The 12,572-nt window shown below is 39.9% G+C and overlaps 1 protein-coding gene across 1 annotated transcript in view; it reads right to left on the bottom strand.

The window, feature by feature from the left end:
- Positions 1 to 12,572, bottom strand: part of TSPAN2 (tetraspanin 2) — a 56,364-nt gene that overhangs the window by 3,311 nt on the left and 40,481 nt on the right. Inside the window, exon 7 of the mRNA XM_027058277.2 lies at positions 530 to 613. Coding sequence (XP_026914078.1) covers positions 530 to 613 — 84 coding nt within the window. The remainder of the gene's footprint in view (positions 1 to 529; positions 614 to 12,572) is intronic.

Below are 12,572 nucleotides of genomic sequence, written 5' to 3' on the forward strand. Positions count from 1 at the left end.
GAGTAAGAAGAGACCAGAATTGAAAATCACTTGTCTAGTGTAAGTTTGGTGGCCTTAAAGCAGCAAGTTATTACAATGATAAGCTCAAGGTCATAATTTGGTTAAAGTTAACATCTGTGTCGGGGCACCTGGGTGGCTCAGTCGGTCGAGCGTCCGACTTCAGCTCAGGTCATGAACTCGCGGTGTGTGGGTTCAAGCCCCACATCAGGCTCTGTGCTGACAGCTCGGAGCCTGGAGTCTCCTTCGGATTCTGTGTCTCCCTCTCTCCCTGCCTCTCCCCTGCTCATGGTCTGTCTCTCTCTGTCTCTCAAAAATAAATAAATGTTAAAAAAAAACCAAACCTGTATCATATTTTAGAGAACTAAGTCTTGATATATCTAATAAGCTTTGTTCTTAGAAGATGTCCTGTCAACAGTGTCTGTCTTTTATGAGAAATCTCTCCTAAGGTATTGCCGTATCACACTGGAAGACAAACAACATACAAAGGCTTCTTAGAGCGCAAAAGAGGTAAGTTCTGGAACTTTCTCACCGTGAGACCTGCGATTCCAATGCCGACGATTCCGATGAGCTGGAGTTTAACGCTGATTATGGCCTCAATTTCATCAATGCAATTCTGTTTTGGGGGGAAAAAAAAAGGAATAACAAATGATTGTATCTGTGAATCATCACTCTGATCCAACCCCTTCCTTCTCTACAGAGCTGTTTTTCCATGTCAGCTTCTGCTCACATCCAAACCACTCCTCTTAGCATCATTCTGATAACCTTAAAGCAAAAATGTATATTAGGGAAAACATATAATCCTCTCCTTTTGGTAAAATGTTCCTATTTAGGCCAATGGCTGCTTCAGAACCCTGAAACCTGGCTGGGGGAAGCGATTCTAGGACCTGAAGCATTTAAAAATTTGGGGCATCTTCTCACTTTCAGCATATAAAAATAAGTAAAATATCCCCCAGATAATAGCTCCTTGCTTTTTTTTTTTATTGCCATTAATAGTTTAAAAGACTTTCTACATACTTGGTCCAATTTACTATGCAAGGTAGGGATTACTTAGTAAGAGGCTTAAAAGACTGTACAGGTTCGAATTAAACAAAGGGAAACCAAATGTTAGCAGTTAGAGGACCAACTCTTTTCAATGATGGCTGGGCTGGGTGGGTCTCTATCCTTTCATCTGTGCCCACAGAGACGTGTGCAGGGCAGGTTAAAAGAAAGGGGGATAACTGGACAGGGAAAAGAACAGATCACTTATAATTAGTTTCTCCAGCTTCTCTCTGGAATCCTTTTAAGTACAGAGGTATGCTCTCTATTCAATTTTGTCTTTAGGCTGCCCAGGTCCTTTTACTTGTCACTGGTTAGTTGCCTCTAATACCCACATAAGCTATATGAAACCCTTACCACAATCTTCAGGTCTCCTCTCATACCGTATTCATTCATCATTCATTCATTCAACAAACATTTCTTGAGCAATCTACCTTCATCAGTCAGTCACTGGAATGGTGTGGTAGATATGGAGATAATAAGACATGACTTCTTCTGCCCTTAGGGAGCTGGCAGTTTATTTAGTTTATTGATATATTTTATGAGAGAGGAAGAGAGCAAGCGAGCAGGGGAAGGGCAGAGAGAGAGGGAAAGAGAGAATCCCAAGCAGGCTCTGCAGTTTGAGTGCAGATTCGGGGCTCAAACTCATGAACTGTGAGATCATGCATGACCTGAGCTGAAATCAAGGGTCAGTCGTTTAATCAACTGGGCCACTCAGGTACCCCAGGGAGCTCACAGTTTAGAGAAGGATACAGACCCACAGAAAAAATAATACACTATAATACACGACTGCACCTGTTGGAGAAAATTCCTTAACCTTCCCCTCCTTCACCTATAAAACTTACATGCTCCATTCAGTCAGTGCCAGGCACTGTTCTAGGCAGTGAGCACGCAGAGTGAACAAGGCAACACTGCTCTTATTTCTATCTCATCAAAGCCAAGTACGCATCTCTGTTGAAAGTTAATCCCCTACTGGAGCCGGATCTCTTTCCCAGTCACCTCCTCAGGAAGCCTGTGCTGTCCCTTATCTTTCTTATTTTGCCTCTACTTCTCCATTGACATGCCCACTCATCGTTATGACACCATGCCCGTGTTCCTCAGTCTAAAACAAAAACAATCCCCTCCAAGACTGTCCTCCTCTAGCACTACCCATATTCCATCCTTGCTTTCAAAGCCAGCTTCTTTTTGGAAAAGTAACTTGTACTGGTTTACTTCCCTATAAAAGAAATAGGTGCTTCCTGTTGAAATTTGGGAAATACAGTAGTTCCCCCTTATCTGTGGTTTCGCTTTTGCAGTTGGTTACCCATGGTTCCATGGGTCTAGGAGCAGATGATCCTTCCTGTGACATACCATTAGGTCATTAGTAGACTAATGCTACATCACAACGTCTGTCATTCACCTCGTTTATCTCATCACATGGGTATTTTATCATCTCACGTCACAAGAACAAGGTAAGTACAGCACAGTAAGATGTTTTGAGTGAGAAAGAGACTAGTCACATAACTTTTATTACATTACATTATTATTATTGTTTTATTTTACTATTATTGTTAACGTCTTACTGTGCCTCATTTATAAATTAAACTTTATCACAGGTATATATGATACCACATATATAGGGTTTATATAAAGACCCTTTATACAGGGTTTGGTGTTATTTGTGTTTCAGCCACCCACTGGGAGTCTTGCAACATATCCCCTGTGGGTAAAGGGGAAATACTGGAGATTAAAAAATGAAGAGAATAAGACATGTATTACTACACTAAAGATAATCATCAACACTGTGAGTATATTCCTTTTTTAAATATTTATTTTTTTAAGTAATCTCCACACTCAGCGTGGGGCTCAAACACATAACCCCAAGATCGAGTCGCATGCTCTACCCACAGAACCAGCTAGATGACTCAGGTGGTGTATTTTTAAACTCAAACACACACTTAGGTAATTCTTTATATACAACTATGTGCTTTTTAAACTTAACATTAGGACTTCAAAACTACTTTCATCAAAAATTCTTTGCAATAGTGGTTTTTAGTGGCTATAATTTATCATATGAGAGTACATAATTTAGACAGTCCCCTCTTGTTACACATTAATGGCCTATTCAGTATTTTGTTCTCATGACTAACACTGCAGTGATACCATACCTCTCTCCCTATCTCTGATTTATTTTCCTTAAAATAAATTGACGAGTGGAATTTCTGGATAAAGGGCATGGACATACTCAACTCATTAGTCTATTTAAATTTCTTTTTAAATTTAAGTTTTTATTTTAATTCCAATTGCTTAACATAGAGTGTTGTATTAGTTTTAGGTATACAATATAGTAATTCAACACTTCCATACATCACCTTGTGCTCATCACTACAAGTGCACTCTTTAATTCCTTTTACCTATTTCACCCATCCCCCCCACCCACCTCCCCTCTGGTAACCATCAGTTTGTTCTCTACAATTAAGAGTCTGTTTCTTGATTTGTCTCTCTTATTTTTCTCCTTTGCTTGTTTTGTTAAATTCCACATATGATTGAAATCATATGGTATTTGTCTCTGTCTGACTTATTTTGCTTAGCATTATACTCTCCAGCTGCATCCATGTCATTGCAAATGGCAAGGTTTCATTCTATTTTTATAAATGTATATATATAATGTATATATATATACATATGTACATATATATGTATATATATAAAAAGTGACATATATATGTATATATATGTGACATGTATATATATGTATATATATAGGACATGTATATATGTGTGTGTGTGTATATATATATACATACATACATATATATATATGATATATATGTAAGTATCAGTGGACACTTGGGCTGTTTCCATATTTTGGCTACTGTTGATAATGCTGCGATAAACAGAGGGGTGCATATATCACTTTGAATTAGTGTTCTTGTATTCTTTGGGTAAATACCAGTAATGGGATTGCTGGGTCATAAGGTAGTTCTATTTTTAACTTTTTGAGGAACCTCCATACTGTTTTCCACAGTGACTATACCAGTTTGCATTCCAACCAACCATGCATGAGAATTCCTTTTTCTCCACATCCTTGCCAACACCTGTTCTTTCTTGCATTGTTGATTTTAGTCATTCTTACAGGTATAAGGTGATATCTCATTGTAGTTTTGATTTGCATTCTCCTCATAATAAGTAATGTTGGACATTTTTTCATGTGCCTTTTGGCCATCTGTATGTCTTCTTTGACAAATGTCCACACCTTCTGCCCATTTTTCAATTGGGTTATTTGTGTTTGTGATGTTGAGTTTTTGTAAATTCTTTACATATTTTGGATACTAACCCTTTATCAGAGTTGTCACTTGCAAATATCATCTCCCACTCTGTAGGTTGCCTTTTAGTTTTGTTGTTTCTTCACTGTGCAGAGCTTTTCATTTTGATGTAGTCCAAATAGTTTATTTTTGCTTTTGTTTCCCTGCTTCAGGAGACATATCTAGAAAAATGTTGCTATGGCCATATCAAAGAAGTTACTGCTTGTGCTCTCTTCTAGGATTTTGATGGTTTCATGTCTCCCATTTAGGTCTTTCATCTATTTCGAACTTATTTTTGTGTTTGGCGTAAGAAAGTGGTCCGGTTTCACTCTCTTGCATGTTGCAACCCAGTTTTCCCAACATCATTTGTTGAAGAGACTGTCTTTTTCCACCAGATATTCTTTCCTGCTTTGTTGAAGATTAATCGACCTTATCGCTGTGGGTTTATTTCTGGATTTTCTATTTTATTCCATTGATCTGCGCTGTCTATTTTTGTGCCAGTAGCATACTGTTTTGATGACTACAGCTTTGTAATATAACTTGAAGTCTGGAATTATGATGCCTCCAGCTTTGCTTTTCTTTTTCAAGATTGCTTTGACTATTTGGGGTCTTTTCTGGTTCCATACAAATTTTAGGATTGTTTGTTCTAGCCCTGTGAAAAATGCTGCTGGTATTTCGATAGAAATTGCATTTTCATTTCTCTTTCTGCTGCTTCATCATTGGTGTATAGAAATGTAACAGATTTCTGTACACTGATTTTGTATCCTTTGACTTTGCTGAATTCGTTTATCAGTTCTGGCAGTTTTTCATTCTACCTACCTATCTATCTATTGGTGGAGTCTTTTGGGTTCTCCACGTATAGTTTCATGTCATCTACAAATAGTCAAAGTTTGATTTCTTCCTTGCCGATTTGGAGGCCTATTATTTCTTTTTGTTGTCTGATTGCTGTGGTTAGGACTTCCAGCACCATGTTGAATAAAAGTGGTGAGAGTGGACATCCTTGTCTTCTTCCTGACCTTAGGGGAACATCTCTCAGTGTTTAGCCATTGAGGATGATGTTAGCTGTGGGTTTTTCATAGATGGCCTTTATTATGTTGAGGTATGTGCTCTCTAACCCTACTTTGTGGGGGATTTTTATCAGGAATGGATGTTGTACTTTGTCAGATGCTTTATCAGCATCTATTGAAATGATCATATGGTTCTTATCCTTTCTCTTATTGATGTGATGTATCATGCTGATTGATTAGCCAATATTGAACCATCCTTGCAAACCAAGAACAGATCCCACTTGATCATGGTGATTTTTACATGTATTGTTTGATTCAGTTTACTAGTATTTTGTTTAGAAATTTTGCATCCAAGTTCATCAGGGATATTGTCCTGCAGTTCTCTTTTTTAGTGGCGTTTCATTTGGTTTTGGTATCAGGGTAATGTTGGCCCTATAGAATGACTCTGGAAGTTTTCCTTCCTTTTCTATTTTTTGGAATAGTTTGAGAAGAACAGGTATTAACTCTTCTTTAAACGTTTGGTAGAATTTGCCTGTAAAGCCATCTGGTCCCGGACTTTTGGTTTTTGGGACTTTTAAAATTACTGATTCAATTTCATTGTTAGTATTCAGTCTTCAATTTTTTTATTTCTTCCTGATTCAGCTGTGGGAGTTTATAGGTTTCTAGGAATTTATCCATTTCTTTTAGGTTGCCCAATTTGTTAGCATACGGTTTTTCATAATATTATCTTATGAGTTTGTATATCTGTAGTGTTGGTTGTTATTTTTCCTCTCTCATTTGAGATTTATTTGAGTCATTTCTCTTCTAAATAAGTCTGCCTAGAGGTTTATCAATTTTATTGATTTTTCAAAGAACCATCTCCTGGATTCATTGATTTGTTCTCGTTTTTTTAGTTTCTGTATCATTTATTTCTACTCTAATCTTTATTATTTCCTTCCTTCTGCTGGCTTTAGGTTTTGTTTGTTTTCTTCTAGCTCCTTTAGGTGTAAGGTTAGGTTGTTTACTTGAGATTTCTCTTGCTTCTTGAGGTAGGCCTGAATTGCTATAAACTTTGCTCTTAGAACCACTTTTGCTGCACCCCAGAGTTTTGGACCATTATGTTTTCATTTCCATTTGTTTCATGTAATTTTTAATTTCTTCTTTTATTTCCTAGTTGGCCCATTCATTGTTTAGTAGCATGTTATTTAAGCTCCATGTATTTGTGGTTTTTCCAGATTTTATCTTGTGGTTGACTTTGTTTCATAGTGTTGCTGTCAGAAATATGCATGGTATGACTTCGATCTTGAATTTGTTGAGGCTTCTTTTGTGGGCTAATATGTGATCTGGAGAATGTTCCATGTGCACTTGAAAAGAATGTGTGTTCTGTTGTTTTAGGATAAAATCTTCTGAATATATCTATTAAATCCATCTGGTACAGTGGGTCATTCAAAGCCATTATTTCCTTGATGATCTGTCCATTGTTGTAAGTGGGGTGGTAAAGTGTCCTACTATTATTACATTACTATCGATTAATTCCTTTGTTTTTTATTAACTGTTTTATATACTTAGGTGTTTCCTTGTTGGATGCATAAATATTTACAATTGTTATATCTTATTAGATTGTCCCCTTTATTATGATATAGTGCCCTTCTTCATCTCTTGTTACAGTCTTTAAAGTCTAGTTTGTCCAATGTAAGTATTAATACTCCAGCTTTCTTTTGACATCCATTTGCATCCAATAGGCGTTTCTCTGTCCTTTCACTTTCAATTTGCATGTGTCTTTAGGTCTAAAATGAGTCTCTTGTAGGCAGCATATGGATGGGTCTTTTTTTTTTTTTTTAACATTTGGTCACCCTATGTCTTTTGATTGGAGAATTTAGTTCATTTACATTCAAAGTAATTATTGATAGGTATGTATTTATTGTCATTTTATTTTTTATTTTGTGGTTGTTTCTGAAGATTTTCTTCCATCGTTTCTTGTCATTCTTTCATAGCTTGCTGATTTTATTTAGTGATATATTTGGATTTCTTTCTCTTTATTCTTTGCATATTTATTAGTGTTTTCTCAGAGAGAGGGGGAAGGGTAGAGAGAGAGGAGTGGGGACAGAGAGAGAGAGAGAGAGAGAGAGACAGAGAGATTCTCAAGCAGATTCCACACAGTACAGAGCCTGACACGGGGCTTGATCTCATGACTACGAGATCATGACCTGAGCCGAAATCAAGAGTCAGAGGGTTAACTGACTGAGCCGCCCAAGTACCCTTAGTGTTTTTTTAATTTTTTTTAAATTTTTTAACGTTTATTTAGTTTTGAGAGAGAGACAGAGTGTAAGCAGGGGAGAGGCAGAGAGAGGGGGAGACACAGGATGCAAAGCAGGCTCCAGGCTCTGAGCTATTAGCACAGAGCCTGATGTGGGGCTTGAACCACAAACTGCAAGATCATGACCCGAGCCAAAGTCAGAGACTTAAGTGACCGAGCCACTGAGGTGCCCCTAGTGGCTTTTGATATATGGTTACCATTAGGTTTGTATATAACAGCTTCTGCACATAGTGGTCTATATTTAGTTGATGGTATTTAAGTTTGAACCCATTGTTTTTTCCTCCTCAGGTTTTAGGTATATATTATTATATTTTATAACCGTTTTTTTGTGATTTCCTTGAATGATTTTTTACAGAAATATTCATTTTTTACTCCTTTTGTATATCTTACCTCTATACTCTTACTTTTAGTCTCTTTTTTTTCCACTCGAGGAGTCCCCTTTAATATTTCTTGCAGAGTTCGTTTAGTTGTCATGAACTCCTTTAGTTTTTGTTTCCCTGGGAACACTTTATCTCTCTTATTCTGAATGATAAGAGTATTCTTGTTGGATAGAGTATTCTTGGCTGCAGATTTTTCCCATTGGGCATTTTGAATACATCATGTTACTCCCTCTGGCTTGGAAAGTTTCTATTGAAAAATTCCCTACTAGCCTTATGGGTTTTCTGTTGTAAGTTATGGACTTTTCTTGCTGCTTTTAAATGTTTTTCTTTATTATTATATTTTGCCAATTTAATTACAATATGTCTTGGTGTGGATCTGCTTTTGTAGATTCTTTTAAAAGTATTTTTTTTAATGTTTATTTTTGAGAGAGAGAGAGAGAGCATGTGCATGAGTTTGGGAGGGGCAGACACACACACACACAGACACACACACACACACACAGAATCTGAAGCAGGCTCCAGGCTCTGAGCTGTCAGCACAGAGCCAATGTGGAGCTCGAACCCAAGAACCCTGAGATTCAGACCTGAGCTGAAGTTGGATGCTTAACCAGCCAAGCCACCCAGGCATCCCTGCTTTTGTTGATCTTGATGGGAGTTTTCTGTGTCTACTAGATCTGGGTATCTGTTTCCTTCCCCAGATTAGGGAAGTTATCTGCTATTATTTCTTCAAATGAATTTTCTGCCCCCTTTTCTTCTGGGACTCCTATAATACAAATATTATTATTTTTGATGGAGTCATTGAATTTCCTAAGTCTATTCTTATTTTGCATAATTCTTTTCTCTTTTGTTCAACTTGATTACTTTCAAATAGTGTGTGTTCTAGGTCACTAATTAATTTCTCTGCTTCTTTCATCCTGCTGTTCAATCCATCAAGCATGTTTTCCATTTCCTTTATTGAACCTTTATCTCTGTTATGTTACTCCTTATCTCTGTTAAGTATCTTTCTCATGTCTTCTACTCTTTTCTCAAGCCCAATGAGTGTCCTATGATCATTGCTTTAAACACTCCATCAGGCATGTTACTTATATCTGTTTTGCTCAGATCTCCGGCTGTGGCCTTGTCCAGTCCTTTCATTTGGGATAAATTTCTCTGTCTCCCTTTTGTCTGCTTCTCTGTCTGTCTCTCTGTGTTAAGAAAGTCGGCTACGTCTTCTGCTCTTGAAAATGGGGACTTCACAACAAAGAGGTCCTGGCAGTTCAGGATAGTATCCTATGTGTGTGGCTTATTCTCTGTTATTGTGTCTGGGTCACTTTTCCTTTCCATGCAGTGATCTGCACTGACTCTCTGCCTGGTGTGGGTTGTGCTTGCTCTCTGTGGTGTTAGTGGGACCCCCGGGTCCCACGCAGGCCAGCTCTGAGTGGGTGTGCCTGCCAGGGAACTTGGGAGCAGGGTGGCAGTGTTAGCAAAATTTGCATTGTGCTACTTGTCCCATGCCAGATCCCCCAAAGCACTGTGGTGGAGGTTGGAGGCTGTGCCGGGATGGCTGTGGGTGTGAGGCTGAACTTGGCATCCAGCTGTGCTTAGCATGTGTTGGCGGCTGGGGGTTTTCAGCTGGGCCTGGTGCAGTGGCTAGGCACTGAACATGGTGGCAACTGGGCACTCGGAGGCTGGGCGGGGTGCATGGGCGGCTTTCACAAAATTTTCCCTGAGCCCAGGGCCAAGGTTAGCAGGCTTGGAGTGGGTGAGTCCTCAGGAGATCTCACGGGCATGCACCTGAACTGCTAGCAGGTTAGGCAGCAAGTGTCTGTGCAGTCCTGCCTCCTACAAGTGGCTCTGTGTTCATGCTGGGGGGTGGAGGAGGAAGACGGCACCTGCCAGCTCCCTTAGTTTGAAGTCCTCCAACGTGCTCTGAAATCAGTATGAACAGATCTGTCTCCTGTTGCCCCTGGCATTGTGTAAACCGCCTTTTTCATGTTGCCTCTTCATACAGGCTGCTGTTTAAGGGCAGTGACCCGGCTATCACTCACCTTCCCAGCTTGCCCTGTGCTGAGTCAGCTGACTTTTAAAGTTCCAGGATCCAAGTCCCCCAAAATTCAGCCTCTCTGGTTTTTAAAGCCAAACATTACGGGGATTAGTTTTCCCTGCTAAGTTCCCTGGTGCAAAGGCCCATTTCTCTGTCCTCTCCACGTGTGTGGCTCCCTCCCTCCTCCAGGCAACCTCCCTTTGCCTTTCTGACCTTCCTAACCTTCCAGATGCAGCTTCTTCTCTATATTTAGTTGTGACGCTTGTTTTCTAAGCCTTTGGATTACTCTCTAGTTTATTGACTTGGATGTGGGTGATATCTGGTTGTAAACATGGGATGGGGTGAGGTCAGGGTCCTCCTACTCTATCACATTCCTAAGCTCTTTTAACTCACTAGTATTCTACAGTCATACTACCTCTAAACATTTTGTACTGATTTCTCTGAAAATGCTCACTTCGTATCATTTTTGTCAACCCTGTATATAACTATTAAGGAAGAAAGAACTTGGTCAATTTCATAGGTTAAACGATGTCAGCTCTTTAATTTGCAATATTTTACCATTGCTATTAACTGCCTGTATTTTTTATGTGTTTAATGGTAATTTGGATTTTGTCTTTTAAGTTGTTAAAAACTTACTTATGTAATTTCTGCACCCAACGTGGAGCTCAAACTCATGATCCCGAAATTAGAGTTGGATGCTCTTCCAACTGAGCCAGCCAGGTGCCCCTGGATTTCGTCTTTTCTGAACTCTTTTTTTCTGTCCTTTGCCCCAAATTAGGCAAATGTCATGCAGGATGGGGTTTGTCCTCACTCCCCCTGACATCAAGGTATCGTTTTAAAATGCTCAATCCTGTCAACATTGCAGTAGTTATCTCAGTGGACCTCCTTGGACTTTTACTTCCCCATTCATATTTTCTGCTTCTGTGCCTTTGCTTATGCTCTTTTCTCTTTCCTCCTGCCTAATGCTTCCATAGTTACTTCTCACACCTGAAGAGTTAGCTGAGACATCACTGCTCCAGTCAGCTTTCCCGCCACCCTTCCAGCCTCTGGCCTCACTAAGTAACCCTTTGTGCTTTCAAAGCACTTGCACCCTCTGTGCCCACCTCTGTTACTGCACTTTGTCCACTTCTGTGTCCATCTGTCCTGTTAGACCACACATTCCTTGAGAGCAGCGACTTTGTGTCGTTCATCTTTTTACCTGCAGGGCCAGGCGTAGGGTAGGGATGGATAAATGCTGAGCTGACCTCAATGGCAGCACCTGACCCTGGTAACTATTCCCTCCTCCCCCCATGCATCTCCTCACATGTGTCTGTCTACTTTTTCTACTTTTCTTATTTGACAACTCTTCTTCTTCCCGTCCTTAAATGTTGTTCCCTGGAATTCTATCCTTGCCATTTTCTCGTCTAAACCTAATGGATTAAATTCTTATCTACAGCTTTAAGACTCCCATGAAGTCCTGACACCCGAACCTCTCTCCTGAGCCGCAGGCCAGATTTTGCAACCGTCTATTGGACGTTTCCAGTTGGAAGTTCCACTAGCTCCTCAAAATTACCAGGTTAAGCACTGAACTTGCTTTCTTTCCTCCAAAATTTGTTCCTTTTTCTCTATTTCTCAGTTCATTAAATGATACCATCTATCCAGCTAGTAAAGCCAAAAGCAGCAATGGATTCCTCCCTCTTCTCTCATATCGAACTGGTCACCAGATCCTGTTGCTTTTCCTTTCTAAATGGCTTTCTCTCCATTCCTGGTGCTCAGTCCAGCTTGTTATCAGTTAATGTCTCTTGGACAACAACGAGGACAGCAGCCTTCCCAACTGGCCTTCTGGGCTCCAGATTTTCATTTCCCATCAATCCTCCAAACTGCTACTATAGGAAACTCAGGAAAATGTAAATCCCATCCCAGATTCCAACATTAGTACTTTCCTAAGCATACAGCAGGAGATGTAGACTTTTGGCTTCATGAAAGTATTCAAGGCCCTTCAAGAACAGGTCCCTCCTCCTTGAAGGACTCAGCACCACAGGTACGTGAGCCAAAACCCATTACTGACACTTCTCTGGATACAATCATATTCCCTTGTTTTCATTGTCTTTACCCCGTATCCCTTCTACCTGGAATACCCTTCTCTTTTGTCTGTTTGCTAGGCTCTGATTCATCCTTTAAAACGCATCCTAAGAATTATATCAGGGGAGAGGATTTCCGGAAAGATGGCAGAGTAGGATGATCTTCAAGTCACCTCCTCCCATGGGCACACCTAGGGAACCGTGACATCAGTGCAGCCAACCCAGAAACCCCTAAGACTAGCAGGATAGATTTTCCACACTTAATCATAGAAAGGAGGCCACATGGAAAAGGGCAGGGAGGGCAGAGAGGCAGTTGGTGAACCAAACTCTTGGTGAGACTAACCACGAACAGGAGGGGCACCACAAGCATGGGGAAGGGAGAGAGACAGACCCCACACCGGTCATCCCACTCACAGGGGACTGGCACTGGGAAGATAAGTCCCCATAACATTTTGTTTGGAAAACCAGAGGGGCTTAATTTTGAGAG

This window comes from Acinonyx jubatus, chromosome C1 (genome assembly GCF_027475565.1).
Source record: "Acinonyx jubatus isolate Ajub_Pintada_27869175 chromosome C1, VMU_Ajub_asm_v1.0, whole genome shotgun sequence".
In the NCBI taxonomy this organism is placed as follows: Eukaryota; Metazoa; Chordata; class Mammalia; order Carnivora; family Felidae; genus Acinonyx; species Acinonyx jubatus.